Source organism: Sabethes cyaneus, chromosome 2, assembly GCF_943734655.1.
Source record: "Sabethes cyaneus chromosome 2, idSabCyanKW18_F2, whole genome shotgun sequence".
Classification (NCBI taxonomy): Eukaryota; Metazoa; Arthropoda; class Insecta; order Diptera; family Culicidae; genus Sabethes; species Sabethes cyaneus.
The window spans coordinates 150,948,024-150,972,818 of record NC_071354.1 but is presented as its reverse complement, the minus strand read 5'-3'; the positions used below and the strand labels follow the sequence as shown (position 1 = coordinate 150,972,818).

Genomic DNA, 24,795 nt, shown 5'->3' with positions numbered 1-24,795 from the left:
GTAAATAACCAACTTTTTACCGATGGCACGATGTGATCACACTTAAAAAAAGTGCCGAAGTCAGCAAAATTTTGCCGAGATTTGGACAGCCGAGCGTTCGGTAAATTTTTTTATGATGCCAAACGTTAGTAAAGATCCGTAAACGTCGATTTGCAAAACTTAAAATTTTACCGAACGCTCGGCTGTCCAAATCTCGGCAAATTTTGCTGAGTTTTTTAAGTGTGCATGAAAAAATGCAATGCAATGCAAATGCAATCTGTGGATAGTTAGTCAATTCAAAACAAACCCGTTCAGGACATAAAGTCTATAAAAAATGTATGATGTCAAGTCAAGTGTTCTTTAAGAGGAGAACCATAAAATCATCAATACTTGTGGTGGTTGTATTATAGAGCAGTTCCAGCTCAGCTAGCAAAACTATTGGATATTGGTTATCACGTAAGGAATCATTTTTCGGCAAGAGTAACTTTTAAAAAGGGCGTATTTAGAAATGAGGGTATTATTTTTTTAAAATTATGGCTCAAAAACTACTGATTTGATTAAAATGAAGTCATATGTAAACTTGTAGAAAATTAAGTGTATTTTTAGTAACCGAAAAGCGAAACCGAGTTATTAAAAATCGGACGATTTATTCATCAAAAGTTATTCAAACTTTAATACTTAAGCACCATGTATTAAACCGCTAAGACGTGTAAAATTGAAATATATCAATCAAATGTTGATTGTATTCAATGTATGAGTAATGTATTCGTGTATGTGTGTATGTATGTAGGCATGTATTTATGTGTGTGCGTATATGTATGTGTATGTGTTTAAAATTTACAATTTTTAAATGTGCTTTTGAATACAAGAAAAGCGAGAAATATGCCAATTAACCGAAGTTTTTGGAGCATCTTAGGAGAGTACGAAACCTGAAATTAAAGAAAAGAAAAAACTTTTTCCGATCAAATTCCACTATTTCAATTCGCGACAGATACGTATTTCGCCTATGACTTATAGGCTTCGAAAATAGACACTGATGAAGCCTGCAAGTTGTAGGCGAAATACGTATACGTCGTAGGAGAAAACAGAGAATTTAAACATCGTTCGGAGGGAGAGGAAACGGTTGAACAGAAAACGAAAGCACTTGATCGTTGTGAGAAGCCGATTGCTCTGCCTCTGTATGCATAAGATGAGCAAAATGAAGCCTGCCCAGTCGAAATTACAACATACGATTCCTGGTTTGTTAGATCAGCGTTGTACCTTGAGCCAAGTTAATAAACATATCTAAATTAATCTTATTTGAAATAACCATTATTGTCTATGTACAGGCTTCTTTAACACTGCTAGGTAGATAAAGTGAAAAAAGATACTATATTAAGCAACAAAAGTACGTCTGCGCTGTTTGTAATGCTTCAAAATTTAACAGGATGTATTTGTGTTCATTGAATATGACCGGAGAAAGTAAACAATTGTCTAAATTTATATAACTCGAAATAGTCAGAATATGGACCATGTACAACTTTGCTTAACACTGCAAGGTAGATAAATTGAAGATAGAAACTATATTAAGCACCAGAAGTATTTGTATACCATTTCTGATTGTTTAATATATAAAAACATTCGTTGTGGAAAGTTTAGATCGGGATAAGTCATCGATGGGCTCAACCACGATCAACATAGGCCGAACCAGGATCATAATTTGACTGTCTTCAAAAATCAAATTATAAATAAACTAGTCTTCTAAGGTTTCTGCTAAATCAAGAAATAGAATCGTCTTTAGTTATTCTTGCCATACATTCTAAGTTTTTTTTTTGAAAAACATTGTGGTTTTGTAAATATAGGGTACGTTGCTGCTTCATCGTAATTGCCTATTCCCGTCCTATCCAACACAAATTATTAAAAAATATCAGCATTTTTATGACACACAATGCAAAACTAGTTATTCCCTAATATTTTAGTTTGTTGTCTATCATACGCGAACAATCAAAGTGAGCTGAGATCTATTTAAATGCTTTTTAAATTATTAAAGAAGTCCTACCAGCCAAATTTCCTACGTTTTTTCGTGCGACGAAGAGGAAAATCTCGACTAATCGTTTTAATTTCCGTCTTTCATAAATGAAAATAACTCACGCAAGGCATTGTCGTTATTCTACAGCCAGGAACTTGCCAGACCTGTAGAAATTTTGCAGAATATCATTTGCCACGCCATGCTACACAAATATATGCGCGTTAGCTTCGTAAACATTCTTGTCATTTTTAGTTCGGACGATGAAAAATTTTGATGGACGGATTTTAAAACGGGATGACCAATTTAAGAAATAAAGTCAGTTGCGTAATTTCAATAATATGCTTTTCAGTGATTTCAAAGTTCACGGATCGGATGGAAAGTGTGTTTTAGTCAAATCAGCACAAGAACTTTTGGAGTATTCATTAAACCCATCCAACAAATGATGAAAATTAGAATGGCTTTACTTACTACGACCGGAATTAGAAATAAACCCTACGTGAATAAGTACATGGGTGCTATGTGAAACAATGTGAATGGGCCGAACCACGAACAATCACTCTATGTGCTTATCATCCTATGTGCTTATGAAAAAGAAATTTTTCGACGAAGCTGTCTGTTATACTGACGATTCCTTGTACAAAGGACACGTGGGCGTTGGTGTTTACTGTCATGAGCTGAAATTAGAAGAATCCTATTCGCTGTGTGGTTTTCTAACTTGAAATCTTTGTAATTATGTGCGGATCTTAGTTAGCGCTTTAGAAAGAAGTGATGAGCGAGATAGCAGAAATCAGATCACTATCAATTATCACGTGGTAACGATTCAGCGAGCTGAATCTGTTCTGTTGACCACTCCGTTATAAAAACCTTTGACCCTACATATTAAATGAATCAGAAATCTCCCAGAGGGGGCACTACAGATGAGTCCTTTCGTTTTGTGTTTTCTTATTTAACTTACAAAGTTTTAAATAGATAACATTTAATACATTTTGATGAATGGTACACAATGACGACGGATACGGATAGCGACAAGATCACCTATTGCCTAGTAAATAACAGCTTTCTGATCGAATTCTTCACTTTATGAGCACAACGCTCTCGAATGGATGGCTTTTAGTAGGTCAAAAGATTCGAGTGTGCGCAGGTAAAAATTTCAACTTGTCCCAACCTTCTAATCTTTACAGCTTTTATCCGTTATGTTTATATGTATGCATTAATATTCGTTATGGAAAACCGGAATGGAATAGTCTTCACTTTTAAAATAGGGCTAGAAATATTCATAAATTATTACATAAGAATCGACATAAACTAGCCAATTAAGATGAATCCTGCAGATTGATTTATGATCGTATAGAGCTGTGAAATTATCGGTTTACTTGTGCGATTCAAATTTGCAATGTTTTCTTAATGATTTTGCAGCTTTGTAATCATAACCTTGTTCTGCGCTTAAAGCAATAAGATAGGATTTATTCAATTTTTTCTGTTGCAAAATTTAGCACCAATACTGTCCAATGGAATCAGCATTATGGTTTCCATCTAATTGATATCCCACTTTGCAATATAGACTGAACTTGAGCAAGCGAATTTGCAAATACAACATAGAAATCAGCACAAGATCGCCCGTTGTTGGTACGAACGGGCATCCATCTCCGCCAGCATAGGACGGTGCACGAACTCGTGGTGGGTGCTTGGGGGGCAAATATGTACAACCGCGGCTTCAAACGGGACAACCCGGAGCGTCGAATGGCGGACGAAATACCAAAACAAAACCAAAGAAGGAAACCAGGCAGAAGGAATGCGAAGAAAATAAACATAATAAGTTCAACGAACCTTTCACCGGGCAAAAAAAAAACTATACACACATACAAAATACACATAAAGGTACAAAGGTAGCACTCGATCTACCAAGGTGTGTAGTTTAAAAGTAACGAAACAGAAAAGCTACAACAGCAACAACAAGGTGTATGGGATGGCAAAAACAACGAAATGTATCAATATGTGTACATAGGGAAAAAGACACAGAACCCGCGGCCTGAGCTTCGGGGCGATATCATGTTGATCAATGGGTTTTAAATTAAAATATTTGCAAGTTTAATGCACTGCTACCGCACGATCGGTGACCGTCAAATGGACCCTTGCAAAACATTTTCAAGTGAGGGTTCGCGGGGGTATCGCGAGGCAATGCGCTTCAGGAAAACAATAAGGAACTGATGAAACTGTGATAGTTCAAGATTGCCTTCCGGAATTTCGCTACATTATCATGGCCGTAATGGTCGCGGACTGTTGTAGCATAGCAATCAGTTTGATGCATTCTATGTACTGAATAGGTCGAGCTGATGAATACCATGTGAATTCAATAGCGTCAATATAATCCAATTTTATGCGTTTCTTCCTTCTGACAGTTTCGAATGGTATTCTATTACTTACAATTTGAATAAAGATTTTATTCCAACCTATCTTCGCAGTGAGTGTGCAGAACTGATTGACTGAAAACCGCCTGTCTTCTCTTCATGCATTGTTATATCCTATGCAAACTTCAGCGTCCCTCGGCATTGACCTACGACGTAAATATTTGGAAAAACAAATCAATTCGCTTTCCGCAGTGTTTGCCGTTCGGTTGACCCTTACGAGGCACAGCGACGCAGATCGGATGGAATGATCTGTCTAGCTCCTACCCTGAGCAATATTTTTGACCCAAAAAGTGCTCAGGTTTTGAGCAGATTATCCCAGAGGAATAAGCGTATTTTTGTTCATAAGATAAGAAAAGCAATGCTGGAATTTTACGTTGATTTTGAGCTTCCAACTTTTATTTACAAAATATATTCTATCGTAATTTAAGATTGCCTAATTAAATATTTAAATTCGTAATAGAAACAAAATAAAGCTAACTTTGACACCAAAATTATTTTTTGATTATTTTACATTAGGTTCAGTTTCATCACAGACAAGTTATGTCCCAATTGGCATCGAGATATGACACTGTTCCATTCGTCGACCGGTTGGTTTTAGTCGGGAATATCTCCGAACTTTCCATGGGAAAATAACGGGAAAACGGAGGGAAGCTCCTGGTATAAATCTAACGGAGCCGGATTTCTCTAGCATTGATGCCTAGTGATTACTGATTGGCCTCCTTTTCTTCATGTTCAAGTACAATCTGCCATAATTCGATTCGCTTGACTATCTCATACGTTGCCTTGAAGTCTGTAGACGTTTATTATGCAATTCTAGGGATTATTAGAATATGGTGATTGCGTTTATGGCTCTTCAACAGCTGGACTGTTGAGGTCATTAGACTCAGTTCACCATCAAGGTGTTCGTTTATCTTGTGGAGCATTTAGGTCAAGTCCAGCAATCAGTATGTTAGTGGATACGAACTTCCAATCGCTCAGTTTCAGAAGAGAAAAGCACACTCTCGATCAGATGACGCGGGTTTTGAGAAACTTAGATCATCCTATGTATCAATCGTTAACGCAATTGCCTGTTGACCGCGATCAGCAAGGCAATGGTTTTACTGCGCGGTGTGGAAAAATTTTACAAAACCATCAAATTAATTTTCCATGCATAGAAAACGAAAATAGTTTTACTTTAAAACAACCATGGACAGTTCCAACATTGAAAATTAATATAGAGTTAGGTGAACTGCAAAAAAAATATAACTAATCCATTTGTATTCAAAACAAAATTCACCGCATTCAAACAAAACCATAAAGATAGTACGTTTTACTATATTGACGGCTCAAAATGTAATGAAACTTCTGCTTGTGCCTTTTATTGCGAAAATCATAACAAAATATGCAAGTACCGCCTGCCAGATCATAGTTCGTCATATAATGCCGAACTAATAGCTATAAAGCAAGTAACAACTGAAATTCTACATAACGACTCTGCAAACAATATAGTTGTAACTGATTCATTAAGTGCATTGCATGCACTTCGAAACAAATTTAGTAAAAATTTCATTGTTAAAGCTATATTTGCAAACATTATAGAGATTTATATTACTAATAAAAAGATAACTTTTTATTTTGTACCTAGTCATATCGGAATTTATGGTAATGAAATAGTAGATAATGCAGCTAAAAATGCTTTAGGAGAACCAGCGAACGATTTAAAACTTATATCAAGCGATTACAAAAAATAAAAATAAAAAGCAAAAATTGCCCAATCATGGGATTATAATTGGACGAATACAACTAATAACAAATATAAGGAATTAAGAGAATCTACTAAAAGGTGGAACAGTATAGATTTTTTAAATCGACGAGATACTGTTGTAATTACACGACTTAGGCTAGGACATACCAATTTAACTCATTCATATCTCATGTCACGTGACTTACCCCCAGACTGCGAAAACTGTAAAAAACCTTTAACAGTAAATCATATATTTAATGAATGTACAAAATTATCGAGTATTGGAAATAATTATTCAATATGTCGCCAGGCTCTTAAAGATGATATTGGCTCTCTTAAAAAATGTATAAGGTTCATAAAGGAAATTAATTTGTATGATCTCATTTAAATTGTACAAAAAAAATTGTAAGTTTGTTAGTTTGTAAGTGTTTATTTATGTAACTATGTACAATTATATAAACCAACGGCCCAATAGCCTTTCGGTGTGCTGGTGGCCAACCAAATAAAACAAAAAAAAAAAAATTCTAGGGATTGTGGGAAGATAAATGTTTGGTCCAGTACGGAATTCGTCTCCCGAAAACCACAATGTCAGTAAAGTTTTCCGTACCGGTTCCGACATTCAAAAACTCGGCTAGTCCCAACTACCACGCTGCATTGCCTCATCCACCTAATTGGAGGATTTACTGCTTGTACGCCCTCCTCAATATCTAAATGATTGTCAAAGGATTGGATACGTTTAACGCACTTCACTTGAAAAACCCAGTAAGAATTTACCCAAGTAACCAAGAGTTCAAATAATGGTGTCTAACGAGGGTTAAACAGCTTTATGTATATTAATCTAAAGCTTGCTAAGCAGCGTCACTTTTAAGTAATTAACCGAACTTTCAAGCTGTCTTGGGTTCGTTGCATAGAACGCTAAGCAGCTATGAAATAAACTGTCAAGAACTAAGAAAAAACTAAAATTTAGCACCACTTCTATGTTCTATTTTTATACTTCTACCTAACTTCTATATTCTTTGCATTTGCCTGTTGTTGGGTTTGAACCCGGGTGTTCCGCGTTGTAACCCATACCGATCCACTGCGTCACCTTTGTCGTATACAAGCGATGTGAATTTTGCCAATGAGTTTGTTCTTAATTAAAATCACAAAAGTTCGTTTTAGAACTTGCAGCAGCTTTATGCAGCGCGAGTTAATTATAGAACATAAACTTTGGAGCCAAGCAATTAAGTAGTAATGAGATATCGACAGCATATGCGACACAGCACAACACAACACAATAATGAAGAGCATTGCATTCTAATTTATAGTTGTAATTAGAAATGTGCGAGGATTAAATTTATTCGAGTGAAAGTGGCCAGAAGCATGCACGCAGAACATGTTAGCAACTAAAGTTACTTCAGAACTTCATGTAGCATCCTAATAGCTTTGAAGTATCTATGAAGTACTCACAGCACTTCTTAAAGCATTTAGTTCCACGTATAATTGATATACACTACTAATCAGCAAGAAAGTTGAACTAGTTGAAGAACTGTATAGTTTGAACTAATTGTGAACTTTCGAGTTCGCGTGTCAAGTAATATTCGAACTTCTGGTTGCTTGGGAGGTTTGCCGCCCTAAACGCCGGCTCTGGTTTGAAATAAAGCAAGTGCAAATTGGTCCAAAAGTTAGGTACAATTTGAAGTCCAGTTTGCGTCCTATTTTAGATTTCTTTTATTCCATGTCCGTTTTTTAGTACAATTCAAGTTCAGAAGCAGGTTTTGGCTCGGAAAATCAAGTAATCGTGGGAAGGCGGATTTATATTTATTTATCACTGAATTGCAGGCCGATGTTGTTGTTAACTCCGGACTTCCGGGTACCATATTATTTAATCTAAGTTTGAATTGGACTACAAATTAGTCTTGAAGTTCCATTTCAAATTGATCCGAAAATTAGGCTGGAAAAGGGAATTGAAATTGAGTTTGAGATTGCATGTGAAATAGTACATGAATTTGGATTTATTGGACTTAAAGTTTTACTAGAAACCGAACTTAATATTGGTCACTAAGTTAGACTTGAGCATTTACTTAAAATTAGACAAGAAATCGAACCTAAAACAAAATTTGAAATGTTACTTGAAACTAGTATTAAATTGACATGATGACTAGCATGGCCCGATGCCTGAAATTGAACTTGAAATATTCGACTTGGAATTCAACTGAAAATGAAAAATGTAATTAGACTCGAAATTGAACACAAGCAGAATTTAAATTGGATTTGAAATTGGGCTTGTAAGTAATCGAACATGGAAATAGACTTTGATTTGGACTTAATTGAGTTAGAAATTGGAGATGAAATTAGTCATGAAATTTGAACTGCAATAGGATTTAAATGGCATTTAAAGTTGAACTTGAGTTAGCGTAAACTTGGACTTAAAGCAATCTTTTAATTTGAATCCAGAAGCGAATGCCAAATAGGCAAAGTCTCTTAAAAAAAAATTTGAATCGTAAATTGGACTGGACTAAGTATTAAATGGGAAATTAAGTTTGCATTTGGAATAATTTGGACCTAAAATTTTAAGTCAAATCGGATTTAAAAACTAATCATGAAATTTAATGGCTTGGCATGGAGTTTCACAACAAGTTGGAGGTTTTTGGAAGTCTGTTACTCAATACGTAAGATCTTCCCTGCAGCGTATTTCTAAAAATGACGAAGCCTTTATCGTAAACCGTAAATGTAATTTTTGCTGAATATATTTCGAGAGTTTTAGCCCTTAAGCTCAAACGTTCACAGTTATTGAAGTGGCAGTTGCTGAAGCCGTTAGTAGAATGAAACAGTGCTATTGCTCTGGGCCCTACCGTGCTGTTGACAGAATGTCGCGAGACTTTAAAATCGCCAATGGCTTCATTGTTCAGTCTCTCTATGTAATGCCTTCAATTTGCTCTGAGTTGTTAGTCTCCTTTATCTTTCTTGTGTTTAAAAAAAGCGACAAGCATAATGTTGAATACTACCGCGGAATTACTTTTCAGTGCGCCTGCTCGAGGTTTTTGGAGGCAATTATTTATAAGAATCTTTTATTTCAAGTTACGAATTACATATCTACGTCGCAGCATGGCTTTTCCTAGAAGATCAGTTTCCAACTAATCTGTTGGAGTTTACCTCTGTTTGCTTATGTGCAATGAACTAGCGTCATCCGTCATTAGGTTGATGCCATATACACTAAAGGTAGCATTTGAACTCATTGACCACGGAATTTTACTCGCTAAGCTCAATAAGCTGGGTGTCTCTGCTGGTTTAATTGCTTGGTCTGATACCTATTTTCAAGACCGCAGAATAGTTGTTAAATTGAGTGCATCTCTATCATAAAAAGCAAAGCCATGGGCTTAAGCGTCTTTCTTAAGACTTGACCCTTCTTTATCGATAGACTTCACAGCCGGCTATTAGAGTACAGGACAGTTGCGGGGCTAGTGTAACAATCCTACTTACTCTATCAAGCAGCACCGCACAGCCGAGATTCGAATATACGACGATTGGTTTGTTAGACCAGCATCGTACCTCGAAACCAACTAAGCGGTTACTCTATCATGATGGCTCTAAAACAATGCTGGAGTGCTTCCGGGTAGCACTTCGGGACCGCTATTGTTTTCTATGTTCATAAGCGCGAAATCATGTCAGTGTGTTAAACGGCATATTACCACTGCACATGAGGGAACTGTATGTGTATTCCCATCGCAAAATGTGCCATAATCAGTTTTCCTAAAAAAACGTACGTTGTTATATGATTACTGCAACGTAATGATAAGGCTATCTATCTTGGAGCTGTATTGGAAAAACTATTAAAGTTTAGGCTACATTATGATTACCAAAAAAATAACACAATAGCTAAGAATAATTCTTAGAATTGGTAGCGAGTTTCAGTAAAGTGAAGGAGCGTTTTGTGAGAAGAATGGTAAACTGGATGAAGCTGGGAAATTTCGTTATAAAGCCAAAAATATATTGGGTCGTTCATTGGCAGGTGGGACTTCAACCCGCACTCTCTCGGTTGGTACCCGAGTGTTTTATGCAGTTAAACTACAGCCACACCCTTCTATTAGTTTGTCCCTCCAGTCTTAACCATTCCATACACGCACACATACGCTCCCCCGCCGACGGTAACTATTTTTCTATGATTGCCCTTCACTTCTACCACCGCGAAGAGAGACGGTTATCAACTGTAGTGTGATAAGAGTAAGCGAGCATTCGGGTGCCGACCGTCGGAGCAAGCGGCACGTTCAGTGTTATACCAAAACGGTATGTTTTTTCTTCTCAAGATTCTACCTAGCTCGATCTAAGTCAAACGATGACGATCGATGTCCATACCTGGAAATACTTCATGTACGTATGATAGCAGTTAGGCTAGGGGGTGCGAACTTTAGCGCCTGTTCCCCAGATGAGGGGCAGCTCAAACAGCGTCTGTCTCGGAGCGAGTAGCTGAATATGGAATGCCGTATCCATGGAATGCAAGCTAGATGTAAAATAGTAGACCCATCAGCGGAGTATTGGTATCGTGACCTTGGTAAGGTATACCGCAATTCTCGTCTACCACGAAAAACGAAAATGGAAATACGGAACGGATCAATCGGCATAGGATACAGCAACGGACAAGAAAACGGTCAGATCCCATCCCCAGATGATGGGAATCGCCCTAAGTAGTACCTCCAGTTTCTTCGCTTTTTGTTCGTACTCTGCCGAAAAATGTCCGTATTGTAGTACTGCAAATTTACAGTCTTGATTGTTCTGAGGAATAAATATTTGCTACAAAACTTAAGTATTGAAAATTGAAACACTAACGATCAACTAACTTTAATGTTTTTGAAGATATCTTTCGGATAATGGACTGCGACGCATGCTTTGCACTTTACGGGTAGTCGCGAGAACTTCCTTGTACTTTTTTATCATTCGCGTCACTGTAGTTTTAGGATAATCCAGCAGTTTTGCTTGCTCCCGGGTTACAACTCATGGATTTTGGAGGTGACTGTGCACAATTGTTTTCGTTGCTCGTTTTTAAATATCTCGGAACTACACTAGCTTTCAACTTTAAAAATGTAGACCGGGTAGAACCTGTTTACAAACAAAAAAAAACCCTATTGAAAGCTTGCATATCCAACCACAGGAAGCGTTGCTATCGCCAAGATGCAATGGGACATCTGCTCTACGCTTTAATACTTAATCTATTTGAGACATCACAAAATCATTCACCTTGCGTCTATGTAGGTTACGCTGGGCTGAGGCTATTGTGAGTTAGGAATGATCTTTATAACGACTACGGTAAAACTATAAACTACTTTACCAATACGGAAGATAAGACTCTAGTTAACACTTGATCGTCATAAATGTAATTTATGCTCTATTTTCCATTAAGCTCGCATTTCAATGGGTTCGTTTATCATTTGAAATCGAATGGTTGTTATGAAACAGTACCCCAATGGTGTTCTCTTTTCCTGTTCGCATTTTTTCCAATCCTCGATCGAAATCAAACTGAAGTTGGTATAACTGTCGGTCAGTCCATTAATTCACTTCCTCCATGTTCATTAGTGCTAATTACGTTCCTAATGGTATTTTTCGTCGCCAGAAAACAACAGTTTTATCGACTTTGATCGACTCGGACATTCATCCGAAGAACGTTAATCACCGTACGCATTTCATCCTCCCGCCTCCATATTTGGTTCACCCCTTCTCACTACGCCTTTCTTTTTCATTTCCAGAGCAGCAGTGTGCCGGCTCGGATGCCAGCTCAACGACCTCCTCGAAAACGTTCGTAGCCTGCAAAGTGTGCGGAGATAAGGCCTCCGGTTACCATTACGGGGTGACATCTTGCGAGGGCTGCAAAGGATTCTTCCGACGTAGCATCCAGAAGCAGATCGAGTACCGTTGCTTGCGTGACGGAAAGTGTTTGGTGATACGGCTCAATCGGAACCGGTGCCAGTACTGTCGCTTTAAGAAATGTTTAGCCGTTGGGATGAGCAGAGACTGTAAGTGGTGTTTGTAGCATAAAACAGATTTATTAGGTGGTTCAATTTCCTTACAAGCGAGCAATTAATACGATTGTTTGGTAATCAAACAGAGTGCAACTTTTGCACCGTCTAAGTGGGACAGAGTGCGACGTTATGAACGACCATGTGATATGATGTAATGATTTAACAGAAACGTCCTATACGGCGAGAAAAGAAACAAGCTCTCCTTCGTTCCTGCGGTGGACCTCTTGCCGAGCCAAGAAAAAACCTGAATGTTTTTCTTTCTTTGCCAGTTTCTTATTTTAGCATCAGATCCCGGTTGCAGCTTCATGCTGCAACATATCTTCGTGCAGTAACCCTTCCCGGGCTGAACTCATCAAGTACAGTTAAACTTTCGGTTTTAGTTACAGCCTTGCGCCTGGCAAGCGTGAGATGATCGAGGATGGTTTCTTGTTGTCCGCGAAGAACATGCGCGATTGCATTTAAACGCACTGCCCCGCGCCTACCGTGAGCTGGCAAGGGAATGGTGGCAAGAATGGGAATGAAATTATGTTGCAACAAAGGCGAATGCACTCTGCAGTACTGGACCAACTCTGTGCATTCGAACTTTGTGCGATTAATGTGTCTGCTGTTGAGAAACAGGATCTTCCGTATCTCAGTTTATTACATTTGTACTAAACTTCAACGTTTGACATAGCAGATAGGCAGTAAAGTATTATTAAAATGTATGGAAACGTGACCTTTATCTGGGTCCGTTATAATTACTGTAAATTGGAATAACACAAAGCAAAGCAGTTGCTGGCGTATGCCTGAATAAAAAATGGCTATTATACAATTGCACAGCTCCGCGAGATCGTCCATTTCTTTGTAAAGATTCTAAAAATAACACGGTCTTTGCGAGTCTTTCTCCTCAATTTTTCAAAAAATTGGAACGTCCGAAAACAAAACCGTTACCGAACTGAAGCCGGCAGTAGTAAATTCAATTCAATTCAATTCATATTCATATTTGCTCGCGATTCTCGTACTTAATCCGAAATAAGCATGTTGGAAGTTTATACGACTTCAAAGTAAGTTTGCTTATGACGGTGATAGATTATGAGAATTTGTTTGGCTGGTCTTTCAGATGCTAAGTAAATTGCATTGTTTTTTTTATATTTGTATCCTATAATATACCACAATTTAATTGATGTGGTTTAATAAAAACATAATGATTTAGACGCAGCGCTAGGGATGGTGATATCAAAAAGACAAGAGCTAGCAACTCTATAGCGCCATAAATACAAAAAATATAGCAATGCTTATTTCAGCAATATAGTAGATAATAGCTAACTCTAAAAGTGCCCGGTACACCACTTTTTTCCAATTCGGCTTAGCTGAGGCGGTCTACTCAAAAGAGCAGAATCGAAGCAAAAACAGCGGTTCAAGCCTATCTGCTTGTTTATTTTTTGAATTTGTTAACTAGACAATTAAATATATAATCATGGTTCGTTTGAATCGGATATAACATACACTACAATTGAGTATATGAATTATTCATGCACTTTTGGATATACTTTATACCAAATTCTTTACAATTTTCTTTTCGAAATTTTTCCACGGTTCTAAAAGATCTATGCTATTGAGTAATTCTTGCTGAAATGGGGCCACTACTGACACGAGGTCTTCAAATATTAGAACTTTTGCGCTTAATTGGTTGAAAATGGTTAAAAAATAAGAATTACACTTTTGATACCTCGAAATAGTGGACCCTTCGTTCGCCAAGGGGCCTAACAGTTCCAAAAAAAGTTGAATTTTGAGCAAACCTTGAGATCTATATCATGTTATATTTCATAAATTTGCAATGAAACAACTAACAAATGGCCCGGTTCTGTAAAGAAGAAGAACAGGGCTTTCAAATGGAGTAAATTTTTTTTGGCGGCCATCTTGCATTTGGTCGCCATGTTGGATTTTATCAAAAAATGGCCGTTTTCACCATGAGCCTCCCAACCGATTTTCATTTCAAGATCGCCATTGGAAAGCTGAGAAAAAATGCTATAAGAAACATTCATAAAATTAGGCAATTAGTGCAATGGCATTAACTGAATAAAGCACATTTCACAATTTTCATATAATTATTGTGATATTTCCAAAATTTGCTATGAAACAAACTACAAATGACACGGTTTTGTAAAGAGGAGAGATAGGACTTATAAACGAAGTGAAAAAAAATTGGCGGCCATCTTGGATTTGGATTGTATAGAACCGTTTTCCTTACGACGTGTCAAGTTCACTGTAGTTTACCGACTTTCGCCAAATGTACATTGATAATCTTAATATTTTTTTTTTTGAAACGATGATTCTACAATTGATGAAGGGACGGTAAGGGAAAGTAATGAAGAAGGATTTTTTCGGGAATGAAGGGGAAGGGTGGAAAGGAAGGGGGGGGGGGGGGTAATAGGTAGCTATGCTTAACAAGTTGTCGTTGTGACTCCTATCTTTTGTCCAATGCTGGAAGGAGCATGGGTCGAACCAAGCTGTAATCAGAGATTATAACCGGATTTGAACCCACAACACCTGCCAGGGCGTGTCGCTCACTGGTACCCGTGTACCTTTGAACCACAGAGGCGCTGGACAAAAGAAGTCTACACAACCCCCCTTATTAACCATAGCGACATGGGTTGGTCTATTTTTAGACACAAATTGTGCCTCTTCCTCCACCTACTGTAGAAACCACCGACCAAGAAGTCGGAAAGAAGGGCTAGTGCCCTTATCGGCGGCCAGTCTGACCAACCGCGCGCTGCGACTTTGCTTATAACATACCAATTACTATTTGTTTATTACTATTTATTTAATTTACTAAATCAGTTTTCCGTTCTATGGAATAGCCTGATGATCAAAATCTCTCAAATTCACTAGGTTGTGGACTTCCACACTCCAATTCCTTGGACACCATGTATTTGCTGCCATATTTTGCTTCACCTAGTCTAACCATCTTGCTTGCTGCGCCCTGGTTGTTCCTACCCAAGCAACAATTTGGGTTTTATCACACTCTTATGATGGTTTTTATTACCAAAATTAGTCATAAAAACCACTATAAGATTACCATAAAACTCACATTGTTACTTGGGTACCAATGTTGAAGTAAACAAAGGATTGCATCTAGTTATCCGGCATTCTTGCTACATGTCTAGCTCATCGTATCCGCCTAGCATTAGTCTCCTTTTGTATCTGGGTTCGTCAGACAGCTACGCAAGTTCATGGTTCATCCTCCGTCTCCATACTATGTCCCCTGTTGGATTTTCGTCTCTTCGTTATTCTTGTCTATCACATTAAACATTCCTAAATGAACATACATTTAAATCACTTACCGGTAGCTTTCATATTCTCTATGGGTTAATACCTGAAATTAACAATTCTCGGGTAATTTTTCAAATTGACTTATGTGACAATGAGATCTTCGCGTCTCCTCTCTTCCGTTTTTCACGGCTACATAAATGCAAAGAAAAGAAAATTTTCAAAACATTTAGCTAACTAGTGACTCCGGCAACCGATTCATGCAAAGCTGATGTATTAAAACGCATTAGTATCGCCGTAAAAAGCGGAAGAGAGGAGCCACGAAGAGAATCTCTCATTGTCACATAGGTCTATTTGAAAAATTACCCGACAATTGTTAAACGCTCTAAGGGGATCATTCAATAATGACGTTCACGGCCTATGGGGGGAAGGGGGTGTCAATTTTGTTACAAGTTGTGACAGAGGGGAGAGGGGGTGTAAACAAATGTGACATCTATCGAAAAAAAAATTATTTATAAAAAGGCTACAAAAATATATTTTTCAGTCATTCATCACTTATCAATGTAATTTGATTTTCGAACATATCATATTTCAGAAACTCGTAGCACGATATTATCGAGACAAATAAATGAAGCTGATTCTGACTTTCCTTCGCTTTACACATGAAGTGACTTGTTTTATTTGTTGAATAGAACTATTCAAGCAAGCATCAATTGAAATTGATAATTGTTTCAACTGACGGCGATTGAAAGTTTTTACCCTTCTACTAAAAATTTGATAGAAAAGTTCAATTTAATTTTGAAAAGCAACCGTCAAGATGTGGTGAAACCTGCTCCACGTTACGTCCTGGTTTGTAGTTCATAGAATAAGCATAATAGAAAAAATCTCTACACATGAAATTATAAGCAAGATGGAAATTTGATAGAAAAAACTGTTAAAAAATTTGCAAATGTCTGCTCACCAAATGAAGCAAAATAGCAAAACAAATGTTATTTTTTTATAATTCCAATCGAGTGCTTCTCTGTAGACCTCGTTTACTCCTTTCCTCAAGGTGTGTCCGATCCACTTCCACCTACGTTCACGAATTTCTGTGGCTATCGGCTGTTGATGACACCGACGATGCAGTTCCTCATTGGATATCCAGTTGTCAGGCAACCAGGCACGAATGATAGATCGCAGGCACCGGTTAATAAATACCTGCAGTTTGTGCGTTGTCTCCGCTGAGACGCACCACGTTTCGCAGGCATACAACAGTACGGATTTAACGTTTGAATTAAAGATTCGGGTTTTCTGGTTTGAGCGCCAAATGTTTCGCAGATATGCAAAACCACCCCTAGCCTTCCTGATCCGTATGGATATATCAGTCTTGGTACTACCATCGGGCGTTGTCTGGCTACCAAGATATTGAAAGGCGTCTACCTGCTCAACTTGTTGTCCCATTACTGTGAAGTTGGTGGATTTGTCAGTGTTCACTACCATAGACTCGATTTGGTCTACTGTCAATTGCTCCAACTAATGTCTCATCATCTCATCACATCTCTCACGAGAACGCCTCGCACTGAGCCTCGATGTGATGGACTAGCTTATCTGGAACACCTCTACGCCTAAGTGCGCCCCAGATGTTTTCGTGATTGAGTCGGTCGGACGCCTTTTCGAAGTCAACGAACACCAGCAGAAGAGAGTCCTGGAATTCGTTGATCTGCTCCAATATAATACGGAGCGTTGTGATATGGTCTACACATGATCGGCCAGCACGGAATCCAGCTTGCTGCCGCCGGAGAGTAGCGTCGATCTTCTCCTGGATCCAGTTGAGGATTACCTTACAGAGTACTTTGAGAGTTATACAGAGCAACGTGATGCCACGCCAGTTACCGCATTCAGTTAGGTCTCCTTAATTAGGGATTTTGACCAATATGCCCTGCATCCAGTCCACCGAAAAAGTTGCGGTGTCCCATATATTGCTGAAAAGCTGATACATCATCTGGGCTGACAAAGATGGGTTAGCTTTGAGCATTTCGGCTGAAATACAGCCTATCCCTGGCGCTCTATTGGATTTCAGACTCTTGATGGCTGCTACAATTTCATCCAGCGATGACACCTTCGAGTTGACGCGATTCGGGCTGGTAAACGGCTTAATAATAAGTACCGTCGATGCCTTGTGCACCTGTAGGCATAAAATAGACCCTACAGTCGTTCATAGCCTCTTATTCAGCAACTCCTATCCCTACCTCCTCGTGGTACCAGCCGAGATACGAGCAACCTTGGTGGAGATCGGGTAACCAACCCCGGTGGAAACCAAGGTCGTCTGCCGACACGGAAGGAGGACTCTTTCGAGCTTCGTTGGCCCTCCGGCGAAACAGCTGAGCACACGAGCTGGGTACAGCTTTCATAGTGATGGGCGAGATGCGGAAACGGGTGACTGGGTGGTGGCCAATCAATCCTCGTATGTGCAGGTTGAGAATCAAGCGCCGGTTCTTCAATATAAGCATCCTCAACGTACACAGCCCTCACCTCAGAAGTACCGATGCCGACAAGGATGAATTCTACGCCCAGTTGGAGAGTGAATACAACGGCTGCCCAAAACATGATATCAAGATCGTCATCGGGGATTTCAATGGCAGGTCGGCTAGGAGGAGGAATACAAACCGGTGATTGGAAGGTACAGCGCACACCAGCGAACCAATGAAATGGACCTAAGACTTATCGACTTTGCCGCCTCCGAACACGGCCTGACGTAGTACCGTTTGCCAGGACAGAATCGTACACAAGCACACCAAATCAGACAGAATCACAGATCGACCACGTTTTGATCGACGATCGGCACTTCTCAAACATTATCGACGTCAGAGCCGATCGAAGCGCTAACGTTGATTTGGACCACTACCCAAGTAGCACACTTTTGTCACTTCTGGTTGCTGCAACCTATTTATGACTGAAATCAGTCATTAATCGGTTACCACAACTAGTTTATAACAACTGTGCTAGAAGGGTACCCTGTGATGTTTAAGATGCGCCCAAGATTCTCCGTTGTGAACAACGTTCGGTACCGAAGCCAGCCTCGGTTAGATCTCGCGCGGCTCAAGCAGCCAGACGTCGCCGCAAACTACGCGCATTCACTCGAAGCTGAGTTGCCGGAAGAGGACGTGTGGATCGAAGCCTCTCTCGAGGATTGTTGGAACACCATCAAAACAGCCATCACCAATTGCGATCAGATTTGTGGGAACTTATCAAGCCGGTTTCGTCGAAGGTCGGTCTACAATGGATCCAATATTTACACTGCGGCAGATCATCCAAAAGGGTCGTGAATACAAGTTCCAACGCACGCATTTGTTCGTTGACTTCAAAGCCGCATATGATACTATCGACCGGACATTGAGGACATCAATTTTACCAATTCGTCAAATAATTTCTTTTAAGTCTACCAAAAATATGCAAAAAGGCTTTGGATTCATCAACTGGCAAAATATGGCTCCTGGCGAAATATGGATCCTCTACCCTATATAAGGTGAGAATTACGTATCAATATGTATGTTTAATTTTCGAATCCAAATTTGTTAAGAAATATTTACGGTAATATTCGTACATTCATATACGGGCTGGCTGGGATTATATTTCAGGCATTTAGCGGAAACTTAGGCCATTTTTTTAGCCTAGTATTAGGAGCTTATATAATGTGAGTTGAATACTTTCAACATGAAATTATATGTAATGCTGCGTGTTGCGCTTAACGTCTGCCTGTCAAAATTTGGTATGCTTTGTCCACGGGCTTTGGCGTCTTGCCCCACATAATGATATTGATTCTTGCTAAAAATCGTGACAAAAATACCTAATTTTGTAATGAAATTTCACCGGGAATATGGGATAAAGAGATCCCCAAGTCTTTTAAATGGTTAAAAATGTGGAACAATCTACGGTGTGATTGATTGGCTCTGCACAATGATGTTTTGCTTAAGAAGTGCGTTCTGCACCACTTTACTCTATCATAGGGCGCTACAAGACGTGAAGGGGAAAGCGCGGTAAAATTAGGTAAAGAAACCACGCTTATTAAATTTGTATATTCTTCCTCTTTACCCAAGCTGAGGGATCCACAGATCGAACCAAGTTATAATGAGAGCCAAGTTTAACCGGAACCGGAACCGAACCCAACTTTTCCGCAGGTCCTGTGGATCGCAGATATTGGTTAATGCAGGATTGGAAAAAAGAAAAACAAATCTTCCAATTTTTTTGCGAGTAATTTACCTACATGCTTTATTCCAACCGCTCAGTTAGCCTCGAGGTACGATGCTGGTTTAACAAGCCAGTCGTCGTATGTTCGAATCTCGGTTGGGCGGTGCTTGCTAGTTAGAGTCAGTAGGATCGTTGAACTAACACCGAAATTGTCCTGCACTTTAACTGCCGACTGAAATCTGTCGATAAAGAAGTCTCAAATAGACGATTAAGCCCAAAGCTCTGCTATGCTTTATTTCAATTTTGTAGTATGTTAGATCTGAAATAATAAATGGATAGCATGTTGGAATTTAAAAACAGAAAAAGCACTATTTCTAACCTGGTACTCATCTAGATAATTATTTTTCAAAAAAAAAATCCAAAAAAACTTAAGATTCTTTTGAGTGTACATTCAATAGTCATTAGCTTGGTTGTATCGTGTTTACGATGTTGCTCGTTAGAGGGTTAATAGTTTAGATCGGAACGATTTTATGCGACATAAGATACATTTCTATTATGTATATGTTTGATGATGTTTTTCAAAATCTCCATTTCTTGATATAACAAACCTCAAATTTGCATACTGTACAAGTTTGTTTTAAAGCGACTTAAAAACATACTTACAGGTAAATAGCATGTACTCAAATAAACAAATTATCGTGTAAAAATAACCAGGAAATAGTATTCAAAATCAACAGTTGTGTAAACTGTAAACTGCAAGGAGAAAGTGCAACATTTCGAGCTCGATTCGCAAGATAAGCGACTAAGTGTGGCTGGTTTGGGAATACAGCTAAACTGCTGTATCGGTTACACGGCCACGATGCCGCAATAATGGCATTTTCTCGTTTTACGATGCGTTTGTTCATTGGCCGATGTAGCTAGGATATCACAAGTTTCGAATATATATTTCTATTGTGCTTTTATAAAATTACATGTAGGTAGGTACAACCTTCTTTTTATATGATGTCTGATATATTTCTAAACTTAGAATCGTTGAAATGCAATTTATTTAAGAAGCATATGCAGTAAATTGATACCTATAATTGATCAATACATGAAACATTTTCCTACTCGGGACGAAAGCATGTTCGATCTCAATGAGGAAAAGCGCCTTTACAGCGTTTTGTCGTGTATTGAGCGTCGCTGTTTTGCGGTGTCGATATGATGGCGCCCTGCCCATCCTATATGAACGGCAGCCGCACACTTCTATTTCGCACACGTGTACCGGCCGTCCGTCGGTGGTACTACCATCGATGCTATCGGCGTTGCACTAGACCGAATACGACTCCAAATCCTAGCCCCTAGACGGCCAGCTTTGCGGCGGTGGTTACCCAAATGGAAATGACTTAACATAATGCTTTGTATATTGTAAGAGTAAATACCCTTACGTTACACATTCAATTTCCCCCTTCCGCCAGAAACGCGCTCGCAGACCCAACTAGGCGTTGTGCATTTCTCGGTGCAACGAAAAAGTGCATCGGCTGAAGACATTCGTGCGAAGACGTCGACGGGAAGTAGTAAGAAACTCCATTTAGCGAAGAGAAATTTGCAAACTTTGAAGATCAGTGCCGGATCCATCCCGAAGCAACCCTTGGTGCGGACTCGATGTACCTCTCCGGGCAGTGTCGAAAAGGTTTCAGATCATGCTAATGTATGCAAACACGGACCGCGATCGAAGCCGGAGCTAAGGCAAGCAAAGCAACAGTTGGTGGCCATTGATAGTGCATGGTGTTGCAGTTTGAAGTTTTCTTCCGGATTTTTCTTTCACTTTTGTATGTCGGTTTTCCTGCCTACCTTAGTGAGCCAAACCCGTGAAAATGGCAGAAGTGTGCTCGAGCCTACGTCGTTTAAGCGGGGACTACGACGACGATGGCAGTAACAACAGCAGTGACGCCAGCAGTTGCCGCTATGCAATCTCTTACTCGGAAAGGTGACGCGGGTGGGTGTCGTTGCAGTATGCCGACTCTTACGGGCACGCCGCTGCAATTGCAACTTTTACTTTCGTTTGGACATTCTATGGCACTGCTGCTGCTGCTGCTCCTTGTTTGTGCGATTGTTTTTCGTGGGTTTTTTGAATTCGAGTTTGAATCCCGGGGTGAAACATAGACCAGTAGGTGACAAGCAGCCCTTTGAGTAACATATTATTAGTGTGTGGTGCTGGGAAGAGGCATTTGACTGCTTTGCAGAATTTGTGCATCTAGTGTAATTGTGCTTCAGTCTGAAAATCCTGAAAGTGTCCGAATTATTTCAGCTTAACGGCTAAAAATGTTTATGTTGGGTGATAGTGGTGTAAGTGCAGTTTGGTCTTCCACTAATGACAGTTAAAATATGTAGAGCTGAAATATACATATTTTTATAATTGTAAGTAAAATTATTTTTGTAATTGTAAGTAAATGTTATACCAGACTATTTTGAAAGAAGAATTATACCGGACATTAATAAACACCAGTTCCGTTACACTGTACTGCACAGTTGAATATCACTGTTTACATTGTACAAGCCTGCTATGGTACACGGCACCGCAGCGGGCGATGTACGGAAATAACTTTGATTTGAAACGTTTGTGCAATTAGGCATTTACTCGCTACAGAGTAAATTTTCGTCATCGATTTAAAGTTACAATTCTCCGTTCACAACCTTTCACGATTTATAGAAATCAATCAATAGAAATTGGGGGTCATTCCATATCATGTGACCATAACGGTAGCGATAATCCTCTGCAGATTTACCCTTCATCACAAGGGATTTCCATCATAATAATCAATTGTGGGTCATTTAAGCTTTACTTGCTAATTTCCGTTTAAATGTCACTTAATAACTGATCAAATTATTAGTGCTACTTATGAGTAACAATTATGTCAAGCAATTAGTATAAAATTCATGCATTTCGGCAGTTAAAGCCAAAATGACCCATAATTGTGTGTGATCCAAGATTGTGGACTGACTGTACATCTTTCTAAGTTAGGGTGATTTAAATAAAGGAACTTCAAAAATTTTCGAATAAAAACTTAATAATTCTCTAATCCGTTTTCATAGACAATTAATGGTAGTTTATTGGTCTTTCTGTGAAAATATCGAACCTAAGCGCAAAATTGGAGAAATTCTTTGATGCATCGATACCGGTTGGAAGCCTCATTAAAAAGTAAATAAATAAGTACCGTCATCCGGGGCGGGATTGTGCCAAAAGCATATGTTTTTGTTCTTTAGCTCAGTATACACACAATTTAGGAACTAAGTTGATTTCAAACCTGTCAATCTATACCTTGAGGTTCAGCCCCCCGTAGAGATCACCTCTATCTAGGTTTATTTGTTCTCCTAAATCTACTGACCTCTATTACTTTCCTTCATTTGGGCCACCTCTGCGAAATGGTACTCTCTACGAAAAGATTTTTCGTGAAATGGTACATCCCGCGTAAGGTTTTTCGTGAAATGGCGAATATTTAAATGCTATCCGCTTTATTTTATCAGGCTAAGGAATGGGGTGAGTTGTTTCCTCCATGAACTCCTCAGAAACATGCAAAACTCGAGATTGTGATAAAGGTCCTCCGAGATATAGCCAGTAGCGTTTCTAGGGTTAACAAGGGGGAGATATATAAAGGGGTGTATCCTAAGGGAGCATACCTATTTTATCATTTAATAAAAGTAACCATTACTTCGTTCGAGAACATGTGGCCTATCCGACCCCCCTTCCTCTCCTTAAAACTGGCAGTTTATACACGGTATAATATATTGGTCTTATATTAGAGTGTTTATTCAAAGCATCTGAAATTTCCAGAGAAAAAGTAAAAATTAGTTTAAATTATTTAGCAGACCTATGATGCCGTTTGCTCCAAAATGGATGATGCAATGTAATCTATCAAAATATTGTGCTCAATAGTAAAGAATGTGAGTGTACTGGTGTATACTGACGTATTTTTGTCGTGTATGTAAAATCCACAAAATGAATCGATCATTAGGGTTTGGCACAATCTCACCCCCGTGAAACTCGAAAAGTACAAAGTTTCGAAAAATATTATTTTTGTAATCAAAACTTATCTAATGCATAATAACCTTTCAATACATTGTAAATGATTAGTTTATATACCTTCAAAATAACAAGTTGATGCGATTTATTGCTTATGAGGGACATTTTTACAAGCGTTATTTCCGAGTATTTTTGACCGCGAACTTTGAAACCTTGTTTGGGCTAAATAGTTTGTTAATATTATCTGTGTTCCATTCTAAGTTATGAATAAATATGTTATTTTCATCATCATTTTGAATTAAGGTCACCAGTTTCTATAGATATAATAAATTTTCACAAATAAACATTTTTGGTTTTTATCACAATCTCACCCCCGTGGCACAATGTCACCCCGGATGGCGGTAAATAAAGAAATTTGGTGCACCGATATTATGATTTACCAAATATGAAAAAAATATTTTGAAAATTTCAATGGTTTTTCCGATTTTTTTTCCACAGCTATTGAAAATTTGGCTCGTTCAAGAGCTATGAATTTTTAAAATCAACGATATCCAAGAAAATTGAAAAAATTCTCGTTTGGTTTTGTTAGTAAATAAGCGATCTCAATTTTTTTAAATGTTGCTTTTATGAATAAGTTCATAAATTATGCCCGTTTTCTTTAGAAAATTTTACGAAAGTCTGGCAACCTTCAGCCCACTTTGACGAAAATTTTGAAAAATGTCCTATAGTATTTTCTTTCTTTTGGCGCTAATAGCTTGATATTCTTAACATACCTGCAAATTTAACTACGGTGGACTCTCGGAAAAGTTAAGCGATTAAGAATTGAGAAGTCTTCAAAGTAATTGAAAATGATAAACACAAAGCGGAAAATAGATTCACGGGTATAGGATACACATTTTAATGCATGTGGTAGTTACAATGGAAGAAACTATGTTGCAAAATATAATTAATACCAGTTCCTTTCAGTAAATTAAAAATAGTCTGTTATATTAATTTGCTTCTGTTTTCCGGTAGTCTACTTTTTGATCATGTTTGCGCTTATTTTTTGTTCCCTGCGGTTCCTTGTTGAATTTTAGATGCAAAAATTCAATCTGAGTTTGTGATTTTTCAGCGTGTTACCAAAACTTCTGAAGTAACTATGTACCTGTATAAAAAGGCAACAGTTGCAACTGTCCGGTACAAGAGTTTAATTTAAAAGGCGACAATACACTAAAAAAAAACAAACAAACATGCAAGAAAAACACACGTATGTGAACTCAGCGGTC

At 38.5% G+C, this 24,795-nt stretch overlaps 1 protein-coding gene across 1 annotated transcript in view; it reads left to right on the top strand.

The window, feature by feature from the left end:
• Positions 1-24,795, top strand: part of LOC128733618 (ecdysone-induced protein 78C) — a 50,220-nt gene that overhangs the window by 6,919 nt on the left and 18,506 nt on the right. The window contains exons 2-3 of the mRNA XM_053827339.1: positions 10,037-10,043; positions 11,839-12,105. Of these exons, the coding sequence (XP_053683314.1) occupies positions 10,037-10,043; positions 11,839-12,105 (274 nt within the window). The remainder of the gene's footprint in view (positions 1-10,036; positions 10,044-11,838; positions 12,106-24,795) is intronic.